This window comes from Colossoma macropomum, unplaced genomic scaffold (genome assembly GCF_904425465.1).
Source record: "Colossoma macropomum unplaced genomic scaffold, Colossoma_macropomum, whole genome shotgun sequence".
NCBI lineage: Eukaryota > Metazoa > Chordata > Actinopteri > Characiformes > Serrasalmidae > Colossoma > Colossoma macropomum.
In genome coordinates this window covers 10,652,571-10,674,903 of record NW_023494784.1, presented here as the reverse complement: position 1 = coordinate 10,674,903, position 22,333 = coordinate 10,652,571, and the positions used below count along the sequence as shown (strand labels likewise).

The window sequence follows — 22,333 nt, the reverse complement described above, 5'->3', positions numbered from 1 at the left end:
TACTCGCTTACCTCACTTTCTTTACCGTATAGACAACAGCAGGCATTAACGTTTGGCATGGTTTTGGCAAAAAGGATTATTCTTAGGGAGTGGAAATCTAAATCTCCTCCTTCATTGGCTTTCTGAAACGGTTCCTTTCATACACCTGGAGAAATTATGATGTATCAATACAGGTTCAATCAAGAAATATGGGGAGGTATGGGATCCTTTCACTGAGCACCTTCAATGCCTATGACTGAACTGTGGTATCCCACTTGGTTATTTAATGTCAATGTTTATTGAAGATTATAACACCTGCTATTATATTTTACATGTTTTTTACTTATTGATATCGTCTGTTTTTTTTGTTGTTATTTTGTTTTTTGTTGTTATTGTTTTTCTTGGCATGGGCTGCTGTATATGTACATTTCTTTTTTTGTGATCAATATTTTTTTAACAAGTAAACGCAGGACATACCCATAGAGCTTCCCACAACAAACATAGTATAGAGTCAACAATCATCGCTAGCCATCAAAGTAGCAACACTGATGACAACAGCAGTGATGGTCAGCGGCAGAACCACACAAGAGGAAAAGACATCCACGCCGAATCAAAAGACATATAAACAAATGAATACCTAAATAGATGAATGAATAAACTCAGTATACTGAAGTTTACACCCTCATATCAGTTAGAAAAGGTTGCTATGCTCTCATTGCTCTTAACAACTCTTTCTCAGTAGTTGACCAGGACACAACTGTGCTAATTTTGGCCTCATTTATCCAAAAGAGCGATGTCCCAAAAATACATAAGCCAAACGAGATGCATAGGAATGGAGGGGTCAAACCATATTTTCTGTATTGTCTTTTTGGCCAACAAAATCCTTTTTTGATGAGTAGAAAACAATTCTGCAGAGTCATCAAGTAGGAGGAAAGTCCGGGGATCTTTATATACAGATTTTCCCAAAATATTGAAGAGAGTATTTTGAACATATGACCAAAAGACATCCACGATAGGACATGTCCAAAACATATGCATATTTGTACCGACCATTGCTGAGTTACACAAATGACAGTCAGGATCTTGTCTAGCTTTAAATTCATACAGCAGATTAGGAGTAACATATGCTTTTTGTACGAACTTAAAATGAATTATGTGGTGTGCTGGGTTTTTTGAAGCAATAGAGCGATTTCTCCACACCGCAACCCAATTAAGTTTAACATGAAGTTCTTTCTCCCAAAACAAAGACACTGAGGGATTAGAATATGATTGTTTAAGGAGTGACATGTACACCACAGACACCATGCCTCTTGATACAGTAGTAGAATCTATCCATTTCTGTAGAGGGTGTGAGATGATTTGGTTGGACCAGGGGACACCATAAGCCTTTAGGGCAGATTATATGTACATTTCTGAACTTTGACTGGCTTTTTTTTTTTTTGGAGGGAGGGGGTGAGGGGTGACTTATACTGTCCTTTTGTTTTATTCTACAAAAACCTAAATAAAATATCGAAGGAAACGAATGAGGAGCCTCCTCGATTCCTCCACTCGTTCAGAGTCCGTGAAGGAGGAGGAGAGATGGGCAGGAGACGAGAAGCGCGCGCACTGGGACTTCACACGTCATTTTAGGCCAAGTGGAGGAGGACACCGCTCACCTGTGCCAGACTAACGAAGCTCTCTCGGCGCTCTCTACGCTTTGAGTGAACAGCCTAGGGTTCGTCTTTGAAGTTAAGACCCTCCGGAGTCTCCACCGCGCGTGCAGAGGGAAGGAAGGGCGCCGGAAGGTGAGCTAACATCGACCACTGATACACAGACACTGTTAGATGTTCATAACCAGTAATGAAAGGTGTGTCTGCTCGGGTTCATTGTGGCTGTTTGCTCGATATATATTACCTGTCCATTGTTCTGAGGCTTATATGTCGCAACAGAGGTACTCAGGGTTCTATAGGAAAGGCAATGGTCCTATTTAGAACCATGAGTTCTATATGGAACCTTCTGCGTGCTTAAATGGTTCTTTGCATGGTGAAATTGTTCCTCGGATTAATGGAGAATGCGTAGTATATGGTTCTGTGTAGAACCTTTTTGAACATGGTTCTTTAAAGCACAAGCTTGACATCAGAAACAGAAGCTTTTTTCTGTGTAACTGTAGAGAACCAGTTTAAAAAAGGTTCCATATACAACACACTCTCCATTAATCTGGAGAACCATTTCACCCTGCAAAGAAGCATTTAAGCATGAAATGGTTCTTGGTTCGAAATAGAACGATTGCCTCTAGAACCATCTTTTTTAAAGAGTGTAGCAAATCATCTCTCATAGCTTTGTTGTTGTTGTTCTTGTTAATATTATTATTATTATTATTATTATTATTAATAATAATAATGATAATAATAATATTAATAATAATAATAATAATAATAATAATAATAATAATAACAATAATAAATGTTTTTGATTCACTAATAGTGAACAGCTGTTTCAGATAAAAACTACATTGCATTTCCCATTCCTTCCCATTCTGGGCGTCAGCTGCATGTTAACTTTCTACTTTCTGAGAAGTGAAAGCAGAAGTAAAAATGTGTTCCTTACTGCTCGATTTCGCAGCGCGTAACACAAAGCTGTTAAACGGGGATACCGGGGCGTCCGCAACGGGTTCCGCGCTGCCATGGGGGCTTAGGGGGTGTGGCCATGCAACAGGGAGCGCCTCTCACCCCCCGGCTACAACGGACGGTTGTTGTTTTCGATGCTGTTGTCAGTGTAGTTGGGTTAGTTTGTTAAACTGAGTCCGAGGATGCTGGGCTTTGTAGTTTAACTAGTGATTAGAAGTGTCTACCCTCCTCGTGTGTTTAAGGGACCAGATCGTAGAGTACTTGTCAAATAAAAAGCCTTCACTGTTATCCGCAATGTTTTTCTGCTTTTACTGTGCCGAGGTTGCAATATGTTGTTTAAAATTTAAAACATATGCTTCTGCAACAGTGAATCGCTGTTGTCATAACAAAACCTTCAATCTTCAAAAGGGTAAGGAGAAGGACGTAAGGAGGTAAGGAGGACGTAAGAATGGTAAGGAGAAGGAGAATGGACAGGAGAAGGAAAAGCCGTTGAGCCGTTTCTTCTGGTCCGTTCATCATGAAATTTACAGGCAATGTAAAGGGAAAGAGGTATTTTCAAATTATGACAAAAACTGAAAAACGACAAAAATGGAGATACAAGGTTTTGTTCCGACAGCAGTGATATATTGTCTCGTTATGATCATGTTTGCGCTCTCAAAATTGTCAAATTGTAAAAAATCTAAAAAAAATGACAAATTGTACCTCATTATGAAACACATCTCTCTCTCTCTCTCTCTCTCTCAATATATATATATATATATATATATATATATATATATATATATATATATATACTAATCTTGAATGTTTTTTGTTCATGCAGTCAAAGCCAGAATGGCACCAAAGAAAATAACAAAGGTTAAAAAAGGTGAGAAGAAAACATGCAAAGCAGAAATGCGTCAAACCTGTCTGTCTGTCTCTCTCTCTCTCTTTCTCTCTCTCTCTCTCTCTCTCTCTCTCTCATATATGTGTGTATATACGTATAAAACATACATACATACGTACATAAGTACACCTCTTTGTTTCTACATTTGGTGGTGGTGTGTTAGTGTGTGTTGTGCTGGTTTGGGTTCTACCCCATCAGTGTTACTACAGTGCTGAGAATGATCCACCACCCAAAAAAATACCTGCTCTGCGGTGGTCCTGGGGGGTCCTGACCACTGAAGAACAGGTTAGCAAAGTATGCAGAGAAACAGATGGACTACAGTCTGTAACTACAAAGTGCACCTATATAGTAAGTGGAGCTGATAAAATGAACAGTGAGTGTAGAAACAAGGAGGTGGTTTTAATGAAGTTGCCTGTGTATATACAGTACTGTGAAAAAGTATTTGCCCCTTCCCCAATTTCTTCTATTTTTTGCATAGCAGCACATGTCACGTTCTAAAGAGATTCAACAACAGATGGGATACAAAGTCATTGAAATCCACCAGCCTGGAAAGGGTTACAAAGCCATTGCTAAGGCTCTGTGAACCACAGTGAGAGCCATTATCTACAAATGGAGAAAACTTCGAACTGTGGTGGACCTTCCCAGGAGTGGCCGACTCACCAAAATTTCACGAATAGCGCATCAAAGACTCATCCAGGAGGTCACAAAAGAACGCAGATGAACATCTAAAGAACTACAGGCCTCACTTGCCTCAGTTAAGGTTCAATAAAAAAGACACTGGGCAAAAACTGCATCCATGGGAGAGTCAGCAGTGCAAACCACTGCTGACCAAAAAGAACACAAAGGCTCGTCTTGCATTCACCAAAAACATCTAGATGACCCCTAAGACTTTTGAGATAATATTCTGTAGACTGATGAGGCACAACAAGAACATTATAGTAACAGTTAAACATGGTGGTGGTAGTGTGATGGTCTGGGGCTGCTTTGCTGCTGCAGGACCTGGGCGACTTGTCACCCTGAATTCTGCTCTCTATCACAAAATCCTGAAGGAGAATGTCCGTCCATCAGTTTGTGACCTAAAGCTCAAGCGCAGCTGGGTTATGCCCCAGGACAAGGATCCAAAGCACACAAGCAAGTCCACGTCTGAATCACTCAAAAGAAACAAAATTGAAGTTTTGGAGTGACCCAGTCAAGGTCTGACCTGAATCCCACTGAGAAGCTGTGGTAAGACCTTAAACAGGCAGTTGAAGCTCAAAAACCCTCTAATGTAGCCGAATTAAAACAATTCTGCAAAGAAGAGCAGGCCAAAATTCCTCCACAAAGATGTAAAAGACTCATCACAAGTTATTGCAAACGTCTGATTGCAGTTGTTACTGACAAGGGTGGCACAACCAGTTATTAGGTTTAGGGGCAATTACTTTTTCACATGGGTAATATAGGTATTAAATAAATCTTCATCTTTAATAAATGAAATGATTTAAAAGCTGCATTTTGTGTTTACATGTTGTCTTTAACTTAAAATTATTCGGATGGTCAGAAATATTTAAATGTGATAAATTAGCAAAAATAGAAGAAATCGGGTAAGGGGCTTTTTCACAACACCATATATATATATATATATATATATATATATATATATATATATATATATATATATATATATATATATATATATAATCACTGATGTCGGAAGAAAACCTCTTATCTCAGAAAAGATAACTTTACAGGAGAAGGAAAAAACCTACTTTACTTTTAATGTAAGTCAGTGGAACCAGACACCAGTCATTTTGGGCCATTTCTTTTGGTCCATTCTTCATGAAATTTACACACAATGTTAAGGGCAACAGGCATTTTCAAATTCTGTCAAAAACTGAAAAACGACATGGAGATATGAGGTTTTCTTTGGACAACAGTGATATAATCTTGGTACTTGGCAGTATGTGTATTTGTGGTTGTAAAACCACCACATGTCTTTATAATAAATGCAAATAAACACAAATACAGTAAAAAGTAACAAGAATTTCTTGTTCTGTTAAAAAAGAAGTTGATATCGAGTTTGGTTCCAGACTTCTCCTGGATGCCTCCAGTCATGAATGGATCTGTTAAATTCCATCATTTGGACTTGATTTAACATAATGAAGTATTGATTAGCCAAACCAGGTACTGGATGATAACTACAATTAGTACAGGGGTTTGTAAAAGTTGACTTTGTAATTTAAGTTCATGTGACAAATCTGTGCTGTAGTTCTTTCATGTCAGCTTGCTCATCTTTAATGCTTGATTTCTTTGTTTATGCAGTCAAAGCCAAGCCATCAACAAAAAAGCCAGCAAAGCCTAAAGCAGGTCAGAAGATTCTTCTTTCAGAAAAATCTGAACTTAATTTATTGACTATTTTATACCAAGAGGACTGTTTCTGAAACACAGTCTCAGTTTACTCACCAGCATAGTTTGTTTTAAAGTGCTCTAGAAAGTCTAACTTTCATCAAGAACCTAATCATGTGTCTAAGTAGATAATGGATTATAAACTTTGGTAAACTTTAACATAAGACAATGATTTTAATCCCAATTCTGCATCTGCTGAAGCCCTGGTTGTAGTGTTCAGATGAACATCTTGAATAATTGTATAGTTTACAGTTTCACTCCTCTAAAGTGTCGATTCAGCTCATTAAGCGTTTGATAATCAGCTGATGAGCTGAATCAGATGTGATCTTTGGTAGAACAGTGAAGTACGTAATGCAGCGGTGCTCATCTTTAATGCCTGCTTTCTTTGTTCATACAGTGAAATCCAGACCACCAGCAAAAAAGACAACAAAGGCTAAAACAGGTCAGAAGACTTTACTTTCTTTCAGGACAATTTGAGTACATTGGACTTCTTCTGAAGTTCATAATGGGTTGGATCAGAAGCAACAGTGTTAATATCATCACTGTCACAACCAAAACTTGCATCTTCAAAATGGTAGATTTTTCCCCCAAGTAATATTAGACCATTTCTATTGGTCATTTTGAAAGCCAGTTGGCATTTTCAAATTCTGTAAACACTAAAAACAACAGAAATGTAGATACAAGCTTTTGCTCCAACAGGCATGACGTATATCAGTGTACCCGCCATACTGTATCTGCTTTATTGGGCTGTCTGTGTTTTGATTCCTGCCGTCCAGGTGTTCTGATACTGATTCTTGGATTAGCTCTGATAAAAGACCTCAGCATGTGCAGGTCCACATTTGAACAGAACACAGTGTTTTTACACTGCCAACTACCGGGATATCACACTGCTCAGCCACCCTGGGAAAGTTTATGCAAAGGTGCTGGAAAGGAGGCTAGTCGAACCTCAGACTGAGGAGGAACAATGTGGCCATGAGCTTTGGGTAACGACTGAAAGAATGAGATCGTGAATACAAGCAGTGGAAATGAGCTCTCTTAGCAGGGTGGTGGGCTACACTCTACTGACAGGGTGAGGAGCTCAGTCATCCAGCAGGAGCTCAGAGTAGAGCCACTACTCCTCCACATTGAGAGGAGCCAGTTGAGGTGGTTAAAGCGTCTGATCAGGATGCCCCCTGGACGCCTCCAGGTGGGCCTTTACCAGGCACGGCCTACTGGGACGAGATCCCGGGGTCGTCCTAGAACCCGCTGGAGGGATTATATCTCCCAGTTGGCCTGGGAGCGGCTCGGGGTCCCCCAGAATGATCTGGAGGAAGTTGCGGCGGACAGCGTCGTCTGGGATCCTCCGCTCTCCCAGCTGTTACTGTGACCCTATCTGGATTAAGCAGTTAAAGATGATGATGATGATTTTACAGATTTTACAATTGCTGAATTGCTGATTTCTACAAGGGTTTGTGAAATTTGACTTTGTAATTTAAGTTTATATAACAAATCTGTGCTGTAATCTGTTTCTGAAACGCAGTCTCAGTTTACTCACCAGCATAGTTCATTTTAAAGTGCTCTAAAAAGTTACACTGAGTAAAAGTAGATGCGATTATGGGCAAAACACCAACATTTTGCAATTCAGCGATGCTCCAAGCCTAGATAAGGTGGAAAGATGCCATTAAAAGGCTAGGTAAGACCAAAAACTTTGACATAAGGCAGTGGTTTTAATCCCAATTCTGCATCTACATTCTGCATCAGATGAACATTTTAATGGTTTTATATTGTTTTTCCATGCAACCCAAGACAAGGTGCCAAAAAAAGAAAATACATTTTATGAATGTTTTATTTTATAACAATGTTTTAAATGTCCAGTTTTAGAATACTCAACTGCACAGTTTACTGTTTCATTCCTCTAAAGTGTCGATTCAGTTCATTAAGGGTTTGATAATCAGCTGATGATCTGAATCAGATGTGATCTTTGGTAGAACAGTGAAGTACGTAATACAGCGATGCTCATCTTTAATGCCTGCTTTCTTTGTTCATACAGTGAAATCCAGACCACCAGCAAAAAAGACAACAAAGGTTAAAACAGGTCAGAAGACTTTACTTTCTTTCAGGACAATCTGAGTACTATGGACATTAGTGGTTAGAGACTTCGTGGTTGTTCTATACAAAGGGAATATTCTTTTACCCAACAATCCTGACTGGATTTAGCTCATTTAAAGTCCTGTTGGAGCTGGATTAGTTTTATTCTATAGCAAGGTTTTAGATATCAATACAACTGCTTCTTGTGTCTGATAAGAATGAATCAAGTTGCTGTTGATTAAACTGACCCATTTTTAAAATCGACTTAAAGAATTATCAATGAAAGAACATAATTATCCCAAGCGTTAAATCAGCTAAGGTCAATTAAATCAAATGAAAGAGAATAGATTTTTTCAAGTCTCTACCTGACATCATGAGACGCACACCAAAATAAATGAAGTCTGTGGTTCTTAAAGTAGGATATATCCCGCATTGCTACTACATCTACTTACTACATCTACTATTTTTAGTTCGGGGATCTTTTTGATGATTTCATATATTCAAATGGACTCATGAGACAAGATTTGATTGGCTCCTGGCTCCATCAGTTTGCATATTAGATGTGTCTTTCTACCTTTTTCTTACCACCTCTGTGTTGTTTTTCCTCCTAAGCCAGTAATTACCTACCCTGGTCCTGGAGATCTGTCTTTCTGCAGAGGCTAGAACTGCAAACTGCCACACCTACTTAAACTAATGAACTTCTGGGTTGGATCAGAAGCATCAGTGTTAATATCATCACTGTCACAACCAAACCTCACATCTCCAAAATGGTAGATTTGTTCCCCCCAAGTAATATTAGACCATTTCTATTGGTCATTTTGAAAGCCAGTTGGCATTTTCAAATTCTGTAAACACTAAAAACAACAGAAATGTAGATACAAGCTTTTGCTCTGAAAGGCATGACATATATCAGTGTACCTGCCATGCTGTATCTGCTTTATTGGGCTGTCTGTGTTCTGATTCCTGCCGTCCAGGTGTTCTGATACTGATTCTTGGATTAGCTCTGATAAAAGCCCTCAGCATGTGCAGGTCCACATTTGAACAGATCACAGTGTGTTTACAGGGTTTTTTAGTTCAAGTTCAAGAATTGCTGAAATGCTGACTTCTACAGGGGTTTGTAAAGGTTGACGTTGTAATTGAAGTTTATGTGACAGATCTGTGCTCTAATTCTTTCATGTCAGCTTGCTCATCTTTAATGGTTGATTTCTTTGTTTATGCAGTCAAAGCCAAGCCATCAACAAAAAAGCCAGCAAAGCCTAAAGCAGGTCAGAAGACTCCTCTTTCAGAAAAATCTGAACTAAATTTATTTTCTATTTTATACCAAGAGAACTGTTTCTGAAATGCCGCCTCAGTTTACTCACCAGCATAGTTTGTTTTAAAGTGCTCTAGAAAGTGTAACTTGAATTTGAGTCAAAGTAGATGTGATTATGGGTAAAAACACCGACATGTGCCATTCAGCGATGCTCCAAGTCTGGATTTCAGAAATAAACAAGGTGGAAAGATGGCATTAAAAGGGTAGATAGGGCTAAGACGCCCTTTTTTCTTTCCTCTGGATAAACTTTGACACAAGACAGTGGTTTTATTCCCAATTCTGCATCTACATACATCAGATGAACATCTTTAATGGTTTTATATTGTTTTTCCATGCAGCCCAAGACAAGATGCCAAAAAAAGAAAATAGATTTTTATGAATGTTTTATTTTAGAACAAGGTTTTAAATGTCCAGTTTTAGAACATCTAACTGCACAGTTTACTGTTTCACTCCTCTAAAGTGTCGATTCAGCTCATTAAGGATTTGATAATTAGCTGTTGAGCTGAATCAGATGTGATCATTGGTAGAACAGTGAAGTACGTAATGCAGCGGTGCTCATCTTTAATGCTTGCTTTGTTTCTTTGTTCATACAGCAAAAACCAAACAACCAGCAAAAAAGACAACAAAGGCTAAAACAGGTCAGAAGACTTCACTTTCTTTCAGGACAATCTGAGTATTATGGACACTTACTCACTTAATAATTACTTAGCGATTTTTCTGTACAAAGGGAATATTCTTTTGCTCAATTTTCCCTTCTTGATTTAGCTCATTTAAAGTCCTGTTGGAGCTGGATTAGTTTTACCTGGGGATGTGCTGTAATTTGAGTGATTAACAACGAGGCCAGTGTGATTCTGCAATGTCTGTAGTAATAGTAATAATTCTTTAGTGAATTATCCTTCATAATTATTTGAACTCAGAGCTCTTTCAATGATATTAGTGTTTAATGTTTGAGTTTGTATCCTGTAGAGGATGTGCTAATTAATAAATGGATGGATGGATGGATGGATGGATGGATGGATAGATAGATCAATAGATAGTTGCAGTGTTACAGTGGCAAAACATATACTTGCACATAAGCTTACCTATATTAGGCACCATAAAAATAGACATAAATTATGCAGACATTAAAAAAAGACATACACTAGATTAAAATATGACAGAATATAAACAGAAGTATAACTATTAGCATATTTACATGAGCATAAAAGACAGATTGTTGTATTTACATGAGCAGGTATTGCACTAACCGTTATGAGGTAGTTTACAACACAAGGAGTATAAACATAACTAATAATACAGCAGTGTTCACCGTCTAAAGTGCGCAGTGAGAGAGTCATTACAGTAGCAGGTTATGATATATTGCACAGTGTGTATTAACAAGAGAGGAGATACAGTGATGTGACTCAGCACAGTTCAGACAGCAGGAGATCAGTACCGTCTCTGCTGTAAGGAGACTCGTTGTAGAGCCTTACAGCAGTGGGTAAGAAAGATCTCACTCGGCTCTTTAACACAGCGCAGCTTTTCACAAAGAAAATCAACTAAACTTCATTTGACCAGGGGTGTTCAAACTATTGCACACATCTGTACCTCTTGCATTGCAGTTTTTTTTTTCTCAGAAACATGTATGTGAAAAGATGCTCTGACTTTCTAAGATGGTCCAGGTACACTTACACAGTCTCCTCTGAAATTACTGGGACTTCTGGTATAAACTAGCAAAAAAAATGTGTGTAAATGTTTCAGCCATTACCAGCCATAGGCTGGACATTGCTGATCATCATGAGTCATAAATAGCTATAAAAAGCTATATGCTTTAAAGGGAAAATGAAAAATAGCTTAGAGTATTATGTAAACTTTAGTACAAGTTCCAAAACCTACAGTCCCCAGTCCATGCAATCCATACATGTTATACAGCTGTAAAAATAGCCTCTTTTGAAGTCATTGTAGGGCTGTGATGGTCACAGTATTTGACCAGAAGTCCTCCATTACCAATGAACAATTGTTTGATTATATTATTATTTATATTTATATATTGAAATATTCATTAGATGGTCTAATAAAAATGAGAAATGGTGCATAAATCCACTTTAAGGTTAATTAAAACATTTAAAATAATTGAATTTTTTGAGTTGAATAAAACTAGTTCAATTGATTATAACTACATGAAGTATTTATTTAGTACTTTTCACAGTGTATTTATGGTTATCATGATAAATTACGCCACATTGCGTCGTGATTCGTTTCTGAGAATATTGTGAAAATCGTTATTACTTAAAGAACACTGACCAACTGTGCGTTTCATTGTAAGTCCTGTTAAAGTGGATTTTCATGAGTCATGATTTAATGCGGTGTGTGATACGTTGAATAAAAACCATTGTGTACATAGTTTATGATAATTTTTATTAAACATGGCACCGCAGTGTAAAAGGTATCTTGTCAGATCAACCTAAAAAACTTCATGTGGTAACAAGCAATCGATCTAGTTTTATTTAACTCCAAAAATTATATTGATTGAAAGAATCTTTTGTTCAAAGTATTTATTTAGGTTAAATAAAACTAATTAATTTTCTTGTTATCACAGTCATTTTTAGGTTGATCTGATGAGCCATTTTTTTCAATATACTGTAATTTTTTTGTGGGTTTTTGTGTGTTGTATGTTATATTTTTGCCATATTGACTGAATTATGAAACCAAATTTTGAATGCATTCAATTATTTTTCGTCAGCCTGTTTTAGCATGTTAGCATGTTTTAATTGCTAGCCTTCTTTGTTTAAGGACTTGGAGGAGAGACGTCCACAATGGGAACGAAGGCAAAGGGAACGAAGGCAAAGCAAGGTCAGAAGAGAGTTTCTTTCTGAAATATAAAAAAACTGAACACAGTCAAGTCAAATATACTTTGCCATTCCTCAATATAACCTGTATAAACTGGAATGAGATGCAGTTCTTCACACTATATGGAAACCCATTCAATTTGTGGCATCACTTAAAACAATCATACAAGCTTCCTCACACAGCTCACTATATCATATAAACCTAAAAATAAATCTGAGCAGAAACAATGTTTTAATGTGCATTTCGACTCCAACACAACATTCCTAAACCAGTTAGAGCAACATTTAAAAACCAATTTATTCCATTCATTTTACATTGACTGTGCAATAAAATACAGGCATGGCATCAGCATGCATGGTGTGGCTGCCCCAGATGTCTGAAAAAATAAATATTGTGACATTTTGTGTGTCATGAAAATTTCTTCAAGTATAGCAATGTTATATTTTTGTCAAATCGCCCACCTCTAGTAGCATAGAAAGACAGGCCTGAATGTCGCAAACTGGATTATTCTTGTTTCACGATCATTTATTTTTCTTAACCACTACAAAAGTATGCTGGATAGTAAATATTTTTATTTGAGACTCTCCTTTGTAGGCTACATATTGACTGTTCTGATGCATATCTGAATTTTAATTTAGCTAATGCCTATTACCGTTTTTAATTCCTGTAAAAATCCATATTCTGTTTGTGAGGATCACCAAAACTCTAGCGTTAATAGTCAACAGTCAGTACAAAAACCTTATAATAGTATGTATACTATGTTTATATGTATGTTTATAATGTACACTATCTCTCTGAACAAATTTAATATTTGATTTATTCCATTTCCTAACAATTTTTCAGTGTAAAGATATTAATGTACAGTGCTCGATAATAATTTTATTAAATTATATCACCTTGCACAACCCATCATCACTTGTCATGAAGTCCAAATACAAGTGTTTAGTTCAGACACATTTCACCCCCCCAACCCACAAACAAACAAACAAACAAATGACATTGGTATATTACATATTACATATATTACAATGGCAGCTTGAAATTTGTTAAGCTATTTTCAAATGATTTAGAAGATTAACTATAGAACTTACTAACTATATGTGCAGTTATAATGATATATAATTATATATAAAAATGATAAATTAATCATTGCTCATCTCGAGGATTCTGTGTAATCCTTTTCTTTTTCCTTTTTGCCATCTTTTTGCATTTTATGCATCAGATTTAATGTGAACATTCCACTATATTAAAAATCGCATCTGTTTAGACATTAATAATTAATAATAATTAGAAATTTGCACATTAATGAACCCAGTAGTTCCATATAGTTATGTCAAATGTGCAGCTAACTCTGTAAGCTAACTAACCTTCTGCCTGACTAGCAAGCTACAGCTGGCTAATTAAACTAGTAGCCTAGGTTGACTTAAGCAGTTTCCCAGTGACGCCTGATACACCACCAACACAGTGATTGAAATGTATTGAAAATTAAGATCATAGCACCAAAAGTGTCATTAATGCTTAAGGATGAGTAGCCATTAGCCAGGCCACACAGTGCAAGCCCCACAAGAATAACAGCAACTATATGTGAAAAATGTTGAGTAATATCCACATAATACAACAGATTATTATGCGTTGGGAAAGATTTTACATCTGGATTTACTATCATTTCATGGATGCATTCAGATTCCTCACCACATCATGATTCCTCTGAAGTAGCAAGCCCGCCCCTATTCTTCCTTTTCCTCCTCTAAAGTTTCCAGGTTGATGTTAATTTCTATTGGAAGGCCCAAATGGTTATAGGTCAAGATGCAGTAGATGCAATGGAGTGTCCTATCTGTCTCACTATGCCCTATCGCGCTCCTCACTGTGTGCTGGGCCCACTTTCCTGAAATATGATGTGTCTATATTTCTCCCATCCACCCTCCTACACTACAGCAGGTTTGAAAAGCTATAAGACCGGATGTGTACTGATACAGACCTGTCCACACGCTGGTTGAGCAATTTTACTGTTTGTGTATTAGTAAATTGCTGCAACACACAGCTACAGATGCAATCGAGTTACAAAAAAACTCCCTATTTAAAAGCATCTGAGCTGCATATCTTGCATTAAATAATACACTGAATGAAGTTATGAATGATGTTAATCCAAACCATTTGCTAGGTTGGAGGTGAGGTGCAAATAATAAGCTAGTGGGATACACGGAACAAAAAATAACATTATTAACCAGTAAGACAGAGAGATTTTCACATATTATGAAAAAAAAATAAAATTTGAAAATCTCTCTTTTTTGGTTATATTTTTGCTCCTAGCAAAATGTCCTTTGGTTTTTGTTTTCTTTTATCCAGTGGGGTCATAGCCTTGCTCCAAAACGTTCTGCCCAAGGGCAGTATGGCCTAGTGAACCTCAATGGCTGTGAGGCTTAGTTATTCAGGCTGTTGCAGTATTGGGTCATTTTCATCAGCATGTTTGTTTCTGTAGGTAAGCATGTTTTAATAGCTGGTTTTCTTTGTTCCAGGAGTTAAAGAAGAGACATCCGCAAAAAAGCTAACAAAGGATCAAGGCCAGTAGAGACTTTCTTTTTTTCTGTAAAAAAGTGGTACAGGAAGATTTTTTGCTGTTCATACTACGCACAGAACAGCGGCTCTGATGTCCAAGTTTGACGAACCCCTTCACTGCACAATTTAGTGTAGAAAATGACCTTTTCCCCTTAATTATTCAATTATAGACACATGCATTCCTAAATGGAAAAACCTTTCTTTGGTGCAGAACCTTTACATTGTGTGGATGTTCTTTAAACTTTAAAGGGTTCATACATCTCTTTTACTGAAATAGTTCTTTAAAGGGCCATCAATTGAAAAGTGTTCTACACTCTCAGAAATAAAGGTACTAAACTTGTCACTGGGGTGGGACCCTCAAGGGTTCATCTCAGTACCTTTAGTCAGGGAACATAACTGTACCATAATCCACTGAATTGATATTCTCTAAGCTGTACTGACTCCACACACCCCGTCTCGCCTCCAGGCTTTTTATTTTACTGTTCTGTTTTAAAACATTCAGTTATGAAAAGGTGCAAATACGAACTTTTCACCTGGAAAAACTTATTTAAGGTGCACAACTGGACCTTAAAAGCACTGTTGTACCTTTGAGGGAACATTTACATTGTTTGTACCTTGATGAATGAAAAATGTACCTGAACAGAACCTTTATTTCTAACAATGCAGGAACCAAAAACATTTCTTCTGTGAAAGAAGTGAAAAAAGAACCTTTTTCGGCACCTTCATTTTTAAGAGTGTAGCTATACAGATGCATATCAAAGATATGTGCTGGTACAGCAGCCATCTTCACATTTGTTCTGAAGCACATTACAGGAGCCTTCCTCACATTTCCCCCCTGAAACACACTGCACTGTACAGTTCAATGTTTTCTTCTTCAGTTTTCCTGATTCATGTCATTAAGGATAAGGTAATGTAGGGCTAACTGATGAGTTGAACCAAATCTAACAGGGTCAGGAAAACAATGTGGAGTGCAGCAGTCTTGGCGCTGTGTGGTACAGACCCAGACCCGTCCAGCTATTTCTGAACTTATCTAAATATATTTGATGCTAGCATGTTTTAATATTTTTTCTTTTTTCCATGCAGGGAAAGTGGTGTCAGACAAGAAAAGAACGGCTAATCCAGGTATTTCAGTAAGAGCGTCTGTGCTGTGGGTCAGCTGGTAAAGTAGGTTACAACATAATTCATATGATTAAATGCTTGATAATTAGCTGATTAGGTAAGGCAGATCTGTTGAGGCACTAAATTTCCAAGAAACCAAGACATGCAGTCAGCTTCAACATTAAAGGCTGGGGGAGGGCATGTTTGTATAGACACAGGCACAGCACAGAATCTTGTAACTGATAGTAAGAACTCCAATAAGCAATGGCATAAGAAGAAACTCTGGAAGGAACATCCAGAGCAACAACAACGATCACTGTGAAGGCCACTCATGTGTATAAAATGTTTGACATGAAGTCAAAAAATGATAAGACTGTTGCCGTCTTTCTTCTTTCTGCACACATAGTAACAGTTGCTCATGTTCCATTTTGGCACATCATGTAAAACAGATCTCTTAGTTGTCATGAAACAGCAGAACAACAGTGTGTGTTTGCTTTGATTCAAAGGTGCTCAACTGTGTAGAAAACCAACTGTCTGAATGACCCAGTGAGAATCTGCGGAGAAGCTGTCAGTTTCTCAACACTAAATCAGTAAAGTTGTGCAACGCAGTTATAAATATAAAGATCGATTATGAAGATGATCAAAATGATCGATCTCGAAGGAGAGAGTCAGCATCTTTATCCTCGCCAGTACAGCAACCGAGGCCCCGTTATGGCAGCTCCCTTACAATTGGCCTACTTTATCCTCCAAATATCCCGTCAAGTTTATTTTTGTAACTTCACGACTTTATTATCGAAATATTACAACTTTATTCCCAAAATATTACGAGTTTATGCTACAAAAATATGACTTTATTCTCTAAATATTACGATTAATTTTTTTTAACCGTGGCCCTAAAACGGCATTGTAGTTTTCTGATAAAATGTATTATCTTATGATTTTCTTGATACAGGGTTTTACTTGTCATCGAAGACAACGTGAATGGAGGGATGTACCAGGAGGTATTAGAGGAGAATTGAGCCTCATCAGCCAAGAAACTAACTTTTCAACAAGAGACCAAACCCTAAAATACAAAAATACCATATATGTCAAGATGGGCTACAGTGTCTACCTCTACACCAGCAAAGTGGAGCTACAACTTGGTTAATGATTATATATGCAGCCAAATTTCAGTATGTTTTAACATGTGCATTCTCTCTTATACAGTGGCGAGTGAGCCACCAAAAAAGAGGAGAAAGACTCAGTCAGGTGAGAAACTTACTATTCTAAAAAATCCCTTTGCTTTTTCTGCTGATTGTTTTTGGTCTTTAGTTATGTCTTCAGTAGCCACAATATACCAGACACCTTTGAAGACAAGGGCAAAAACCATGTTTTCATATATCACATTTATACATGTACATGGACAAAAATAAGTAGAGACAAGGTGCTGTAGAAGCAGGAAACAAGCTTGAGGAAGAACAGCACTACGGCATTATGACAGCAATGGACAACCATACGAACAGGGCCGTAAATAGGGTCAAAACTTTAGTGAGGTCCGTTTTGCAGAAAAGTGACGTACATCACACAGTGACTAAATTATTAAAAAAATGCCGAATATGTGTATTAAAATATCCATCAGTTTCTCCTTTTTTTAACCAAATCATTGCTCCTTTTTTATTTGTCCATAATTATGTACCTTTTCATTTCCTCTATTCTTTTCCCTTCAGTCTTCCATTCTTTCATAAACTGCAGGTATTGTTTCATGAATTCCAGTTTGCCTGTTTAATTTTATTGAATTAATAATTTAACTATTTATTTACCCCCTTTTAGCTGAAAATACATGCTGAAACCTATATATACTAAAACTAGTTGATAGTTGATTCTGTTTAACTTACCTCTCTGTCTCAGTCTCTCTCTCTCTCTCTCTTTTCCTCTCTTCCTTCTCTGTCCTCACAGCCTAAACGTAGCAGCTGGTAGAACTAGCCTAAAGCATGCTGGTTTAGCTAGTAATAAGTGGTCCAAATAAAAAGTTATCTTATTTGCATTTTATAATCATAATCTGTTAATTACTCTCCTAAACTCTCTCATTTCATCATAGCTATGTTGTATGTTAGCCTGTAGTATGTGTGCTGTATACCTACCTCAAGAAGTCAGAGTTGCTCTGGGTAGTGCAGTGTTTCATACAGAGATGAACACACACACTTAAAAAGATGGTTCTTCAAGGGTTCTTTAGTAAAGAAATGGTTTTCTTTACTAAATAGTCTGAGGACACAGAGGTCCTCAGAAATTTTGGAATCTAACAGTTAGCAGTGACTGGTTTTCAGCTGACCTCAGAACTGCTGTGGTTTGACCATAGACTTAACTGGCCATTACACACTTAAAATGATGGCTACTTAAGGATTTTTGAGTAAAGAAAATGGTTCTATATAGAACCATGACCACTCAAAGAACCTTTTGCATCATGAAAGGGTTCTTCAGGTTGATGGAGGATGTGTTCTATACAAATATGATATACTATACGAATGTGTGGTTCTATACAAAGCCTTTTTGAAAAGGGGTTCTTTGTAGCACCAAAAAAGGGTCCTTCTACTGTTACAGTGTCAAACTTGTCACAGTAGCAGAACGCTTTTTGATTCTATATAGAACCCTTTCCATATACAACACATTCTCCATCAACCTGAAAAACCCTTTAATCATGCAAAGAGTTCTTTAATGATGCAAACGGTTCTTTGAGTGGTCATGGTTACAGAACCATTTTCTTTACTCAAAAATCCTTGAAGAGCCATCATTTAAGTGTGTCATGGCCAGTTAAGTCTATGGTCAAACCAGAGCAGTTCTGAGGTCAGCTGAAAACTGGTCACTGTTAACTGTTAGATTCCAAAATTTCTGAGAACCTCTGTGTCCTCACACTAGTTACGAAAATGATAGGTGCTGACAACAAGCTGACTGCTTAGCAGCGGTTGCTAAGCAATGATTGGAGGGTTGTGAATATAAGGCAGAGTGTGGCTTAGCATGGAATGATTTGATTGGCCACAGTGCTCACAGAAAACGAATCTAACTCCATTATCTTGAAAAACGTGGCTTAATAAATGTTCTTCCCCCATTTTATTGGCCAGGTCTGCGAGGGCTACGCCACTTAGTCCTACAGTTTTATCAGACTGCCACTGTTTCTGCATTAAATGTCATGAATGGAGCTATGTGAAAAAACCCTTCTGAAACTATCGAGGTCCAGACCTCAGTGTCCTCAGTTACGGCCGTGCATACAAGCTCCCAAATAAATACTGGCCAGCAAAAACAACCAAAAAAAGTGGTGTCAAGTTTGAGTTTCACATCGCAAAAGAACATACAATATCAATTAGAGTGAATAAACAGTTTAGAATCAAGAAATGAGAAGTGAATGAATATTTGGAAAAAATATATTTGCTTGGCATTTTTTAAGCAGCTTCTATTTACACCATCTTAGCTTGCATGAAGTTAAAAATCACCTTCTTTGTTTCTACAGTGGGGGAGAAGTATCAGACGGCCCCGACTCCAGGAAAAATGGCTAATTCCAACATCCCACATGCAATTGTACAACCTGTGACTGTTATGCCTATAGGTCAGTTATTAAGTCTCTCATTAAGTGAGCCCAAACATTTGTTTGCTAAAATGTAGAGCTTTACAGGAATTTTACACAATACAGGACGACATCCATGGGAAAGCGTTCATGAAACTTGTCCTTAAAAAAATCACTTGATCAGCAAGGAAGAGGTTTTAAAAATAATACTAATTTTTCCATATGAGAACGTAAAGTAGGCACCTCATTTGGAGCTACTAGATAACTGTTGGATATAAATCTTAAAATTGTTTTCAACAGTTGTTCCTGCACATGATGCAAGAAATGTTCCAGATTACTCAAATAGTACCAATCCTATGAATGCAGCTCCTCATTCCAGCCATGGACTGACCTCTAACTCAGCAGCCTCTGGTAAATATTTTCAGTTTTTCAGCACATAACAAAATAAGATTGTACTGTATTCATCAAGAACTGAAGCCTAAGCTAATTACTGAATGGACTGATCCCGAGAACACTTCTGTTCAGACAAGACCTTCTGCACTTCGCTAGTTGAAAACTAGGTTTTTGTTTTCTTATGTTGCGTGGGCTACATGGCTACTTGAGTAAAAACACGCACAGGACTCCAGCTCAGAAGAGTCCAACCCATCTAGTGGTACTTTATTTACAACAAAAAAACATTTTTTTAATTAGGGCATTTAACCCACTGGTTTTTGCTTTGCGAGTGGCATATACATACATCATCTAAACCACTTATCCTTCTGGGTCACTGGAGCCTATCCCAGCTGTCATTGGGCAGAAGGCAGGATACACCCTGGACAGGTCACCAGTCCATCACAGGGCAGACAGACATACATACACACACACCTAGGGGCAATTTAGTGTGTCCAATCAGCCTGACTGCATGTTTTTGGACTGTGGGAGGAAACCGGAGTACCCGGAGGAAACCCACGCAGACACGGGGAGAACATGCAAACTCCACACAGAAATGACCCTGGTCACCCGGCTGGGAATCAAACCCAGGCCATTCTCGCTGTGAGGCAACAGCGCTACCCACTGCGCCACTGTGCTGCCCTTGTGAGCGGCACCATCAACTTAAATAAGACTCTGAAGAAAGTAAATCCCAGATTTGGCTTTACAAACTAAACCCATGAGAAGTTCTGCAACATACATAAAAGAAAGAAAACATTAAACAGATCTACAAACATCACTCACGGTATATTTTTAAATGACCTTAGAATAATTAAAAAAAATTATTTGCCCCCAAACATCTCCACACACAGTGTTTATCTATAAAACTACACTTCAAACCCCAGTTTACCTTTATGAAGAATCAGATAAACCCAAACTTCCCAGCCCACATCAGCTTCCAGCCTGTTTCCCCCAACAGTTAATCCATCACACAATTTGCTTCTCCAGAACAACCTTGTTTCCCTCTTACAAGTTCCCCACCCAAAACTCATCACCTTAGGCCCACGCTTTGTGCTTTTTCTTGGGCTCCTTAAGGGCTACTAAACAGAATACCAGGAGTTGGTGTCTTAACCAAATGCCCACCCCTTCCTCCTTTCCCTAGTCTGGTGTCCCACTGAATTAATTCCCCCAATACATTTACTGCATTTGGCAGACACTCTTATCCAGAGCAACGTACAATTTGACCATATTACACAGGCAGGCGAAGGCAGTGTTAGGAGTCTTGCCCAAGGACTCTTACTGGTATAGTGTGGGGTGCTTGCCCAAGCAGGGGATTGAACCCTAGTCTACAGGGTAGCCGACAGAGGTGTTACCCACTACACTATACCAACCACCCATAGGGGTAACCACCCCATCCATTCCATCTTGGACTGCTACGCTTAGATTAAATTTATTTCAATTAAAGCTTAGATTTTTCCTCAGACTTACAGTGTGAGTTTGAGCCAATTAACCACAAAGTCATTTTTTTCTTGATCTATCTTTACCAAGTGTACCAATAAACATAGAGCTGACTGTATTTGTATATCTGTTCTACGCTGAAATGAAGCTAATTAGCTGTGTCTGTTTCTGTTGTGCAGCTCCAACCCGCAACAGTACTACAAAAAGAGCTGACGATCTGGATCAAGGTATTGCTAGTAACTCACTATAATATAAAGGAAAATAATGATCTTGTGCCTTAATGTCTGTTGTCTAATATTTTCCACCTCTTTCAAAATTACAGATGAGAATTACCAGTTTTTGAGGAACAACCGCAGTGCGCTAATTGATCGTGTAAAAAATGTCATCAGAATTGTTGATGACCTTGAATCATCTGGTGAAGAGGTGGCACTTGTGCGAGCAGAGCCGACAGATCAGGCAAGGATGAGGAAAGTTCTGGAGTTCACAAACAGCAAGAAAGCTGCTGAGCTTTTGGTGAAGGCCTTGTGGGAACATGCACCTGACATTATGGAAGACCTGACCAGTGCAGCTTAGACTGACTCTCCTCCTGGATGATAAAACAAGCAATTATCACTGCATTAAAATACAATTTTATACAGAATATTTTCTTTAGGGGATGCTTGGAATGGAATCATCTAACACACAGATGGAAATTGTAAGATTTTATATTAAGGAGCACATATTGGGGTTTATTTGTTCACTTGTTGTTTACCTGTTTTTTGTTCAGTAAAGCCCAAATTAGTCACTTTTAAATGGTTTATTCACACACTTAAAAAAGAAGCGTTCTTTGAGGTTTCTTTAGTTAAAAAAATGGTTCTATATAGAACCATGAACACTCAAAGAATGATTCAAGTTTCTTTGCATTATTAAATGTTCTTCAGAGTGATGGATAATGTGTTTTATATGGTTCTATATAGAACCTTTTTGAAAATGGTTCTACATAGCACCAAAAAGGGTTCTTCTAGTGTTACAGTCTTGACATTTAGAACCATCTACAGCACATTCTCCACCAATCTGAAGAACCATTTAATGATGCAAAGAACCCTTTAATCATGATTCTACCATTTTCTTTACTAAAGAACCCTTGAAGAACCATCTTTTTTAAGAGTGTACAATTTAAGCCTTATTCATTATGAAAGATATCTGTAGTACATAATTAGAGGTCTGTTTTGTGAAAA

The 22,333-nt window shown here is 37.7% G+C and overlaps 1 protein-coding gene across 2 annotated transcripts; it reads left to right on the top strand.

The window, feature by feature from the left end:
* The first annotated feature begins 1,492 nt into the window (after nucleotides 1–1,492).
* On the top strand, nucleotides 1,493–21,931 carry LOC118812511. Of its 2 annotated transcripts, XM_036577583.1 has the most exons (12): nucleotides 1,493–1,763; nucleotides 3,409–3,453; nucleotides 5,770–5,814; nucleotides 6,251–6,295; nucleotides 12,005–12,064; nucleotides 14,578–14,622; nucleotides 15,701–15,739; nucleotides 16,922–16,963; nucleotides 19,197–19,292; nucleotides 19,551–19,661; nucleotides 21,296–21,343; nucleotides 21,439–21,931. In XM_036577583.1, exons 2-12 carry the CDS (start codon nucleotides 3,420–3,422, stop codon nucleotides 21,687–21,689), a joined length of 816 nt encoding a protein of 271 aa, XP_036433476.1. In that variant the 5' UTR covers nucleotides 1,493–1,763; nucleotides 3,409–3,419; the 3' UTR covers nucleotides 21,690–21,931. The 2 variants fall into 2 exon arrangements, with proteins under 2 accessions (XP_036433476.1, XP_036433485.1); XM_036577592.1 differs by lacking the exons at nucleotides 1,493–1,763; nucleotides 3,409–3,453; nucleotides 5,770–5,814; nucleotides 6,251–6,295; nucleotides 14,578–14,622 and adding exons at nucleotides 8,397–9,185; nucleotides 9,826–9,870.
* The last annotated feature ends 402 nt before the right edge of the window (nucleotides 21,932–22,333 follow it).

Bases quoted from the DNA above. Each gene is read 5' to 3' on its own strand.
- LOC118812511 (XM_036577583.1), top strand. From the start codon at position 3,420: ATGGCACCAAAGAAAATAACAAAGGTTAAAAAAG. The intron at 16,964-19,196 runs GTGAGAAACTTA...TTGTTTCTACAG, and splicing joins GAGGAGAAAGACTCAGTCAG to TGGGGGAGAAGTATCAGACG. The intron at 19,293-19,550 runs GTCAGTTATTAA...TGTTTTCAACAG, and splicing joins TGTGACTGTTATGCCTATAG to TTGTTCCTGCACATGATGCA.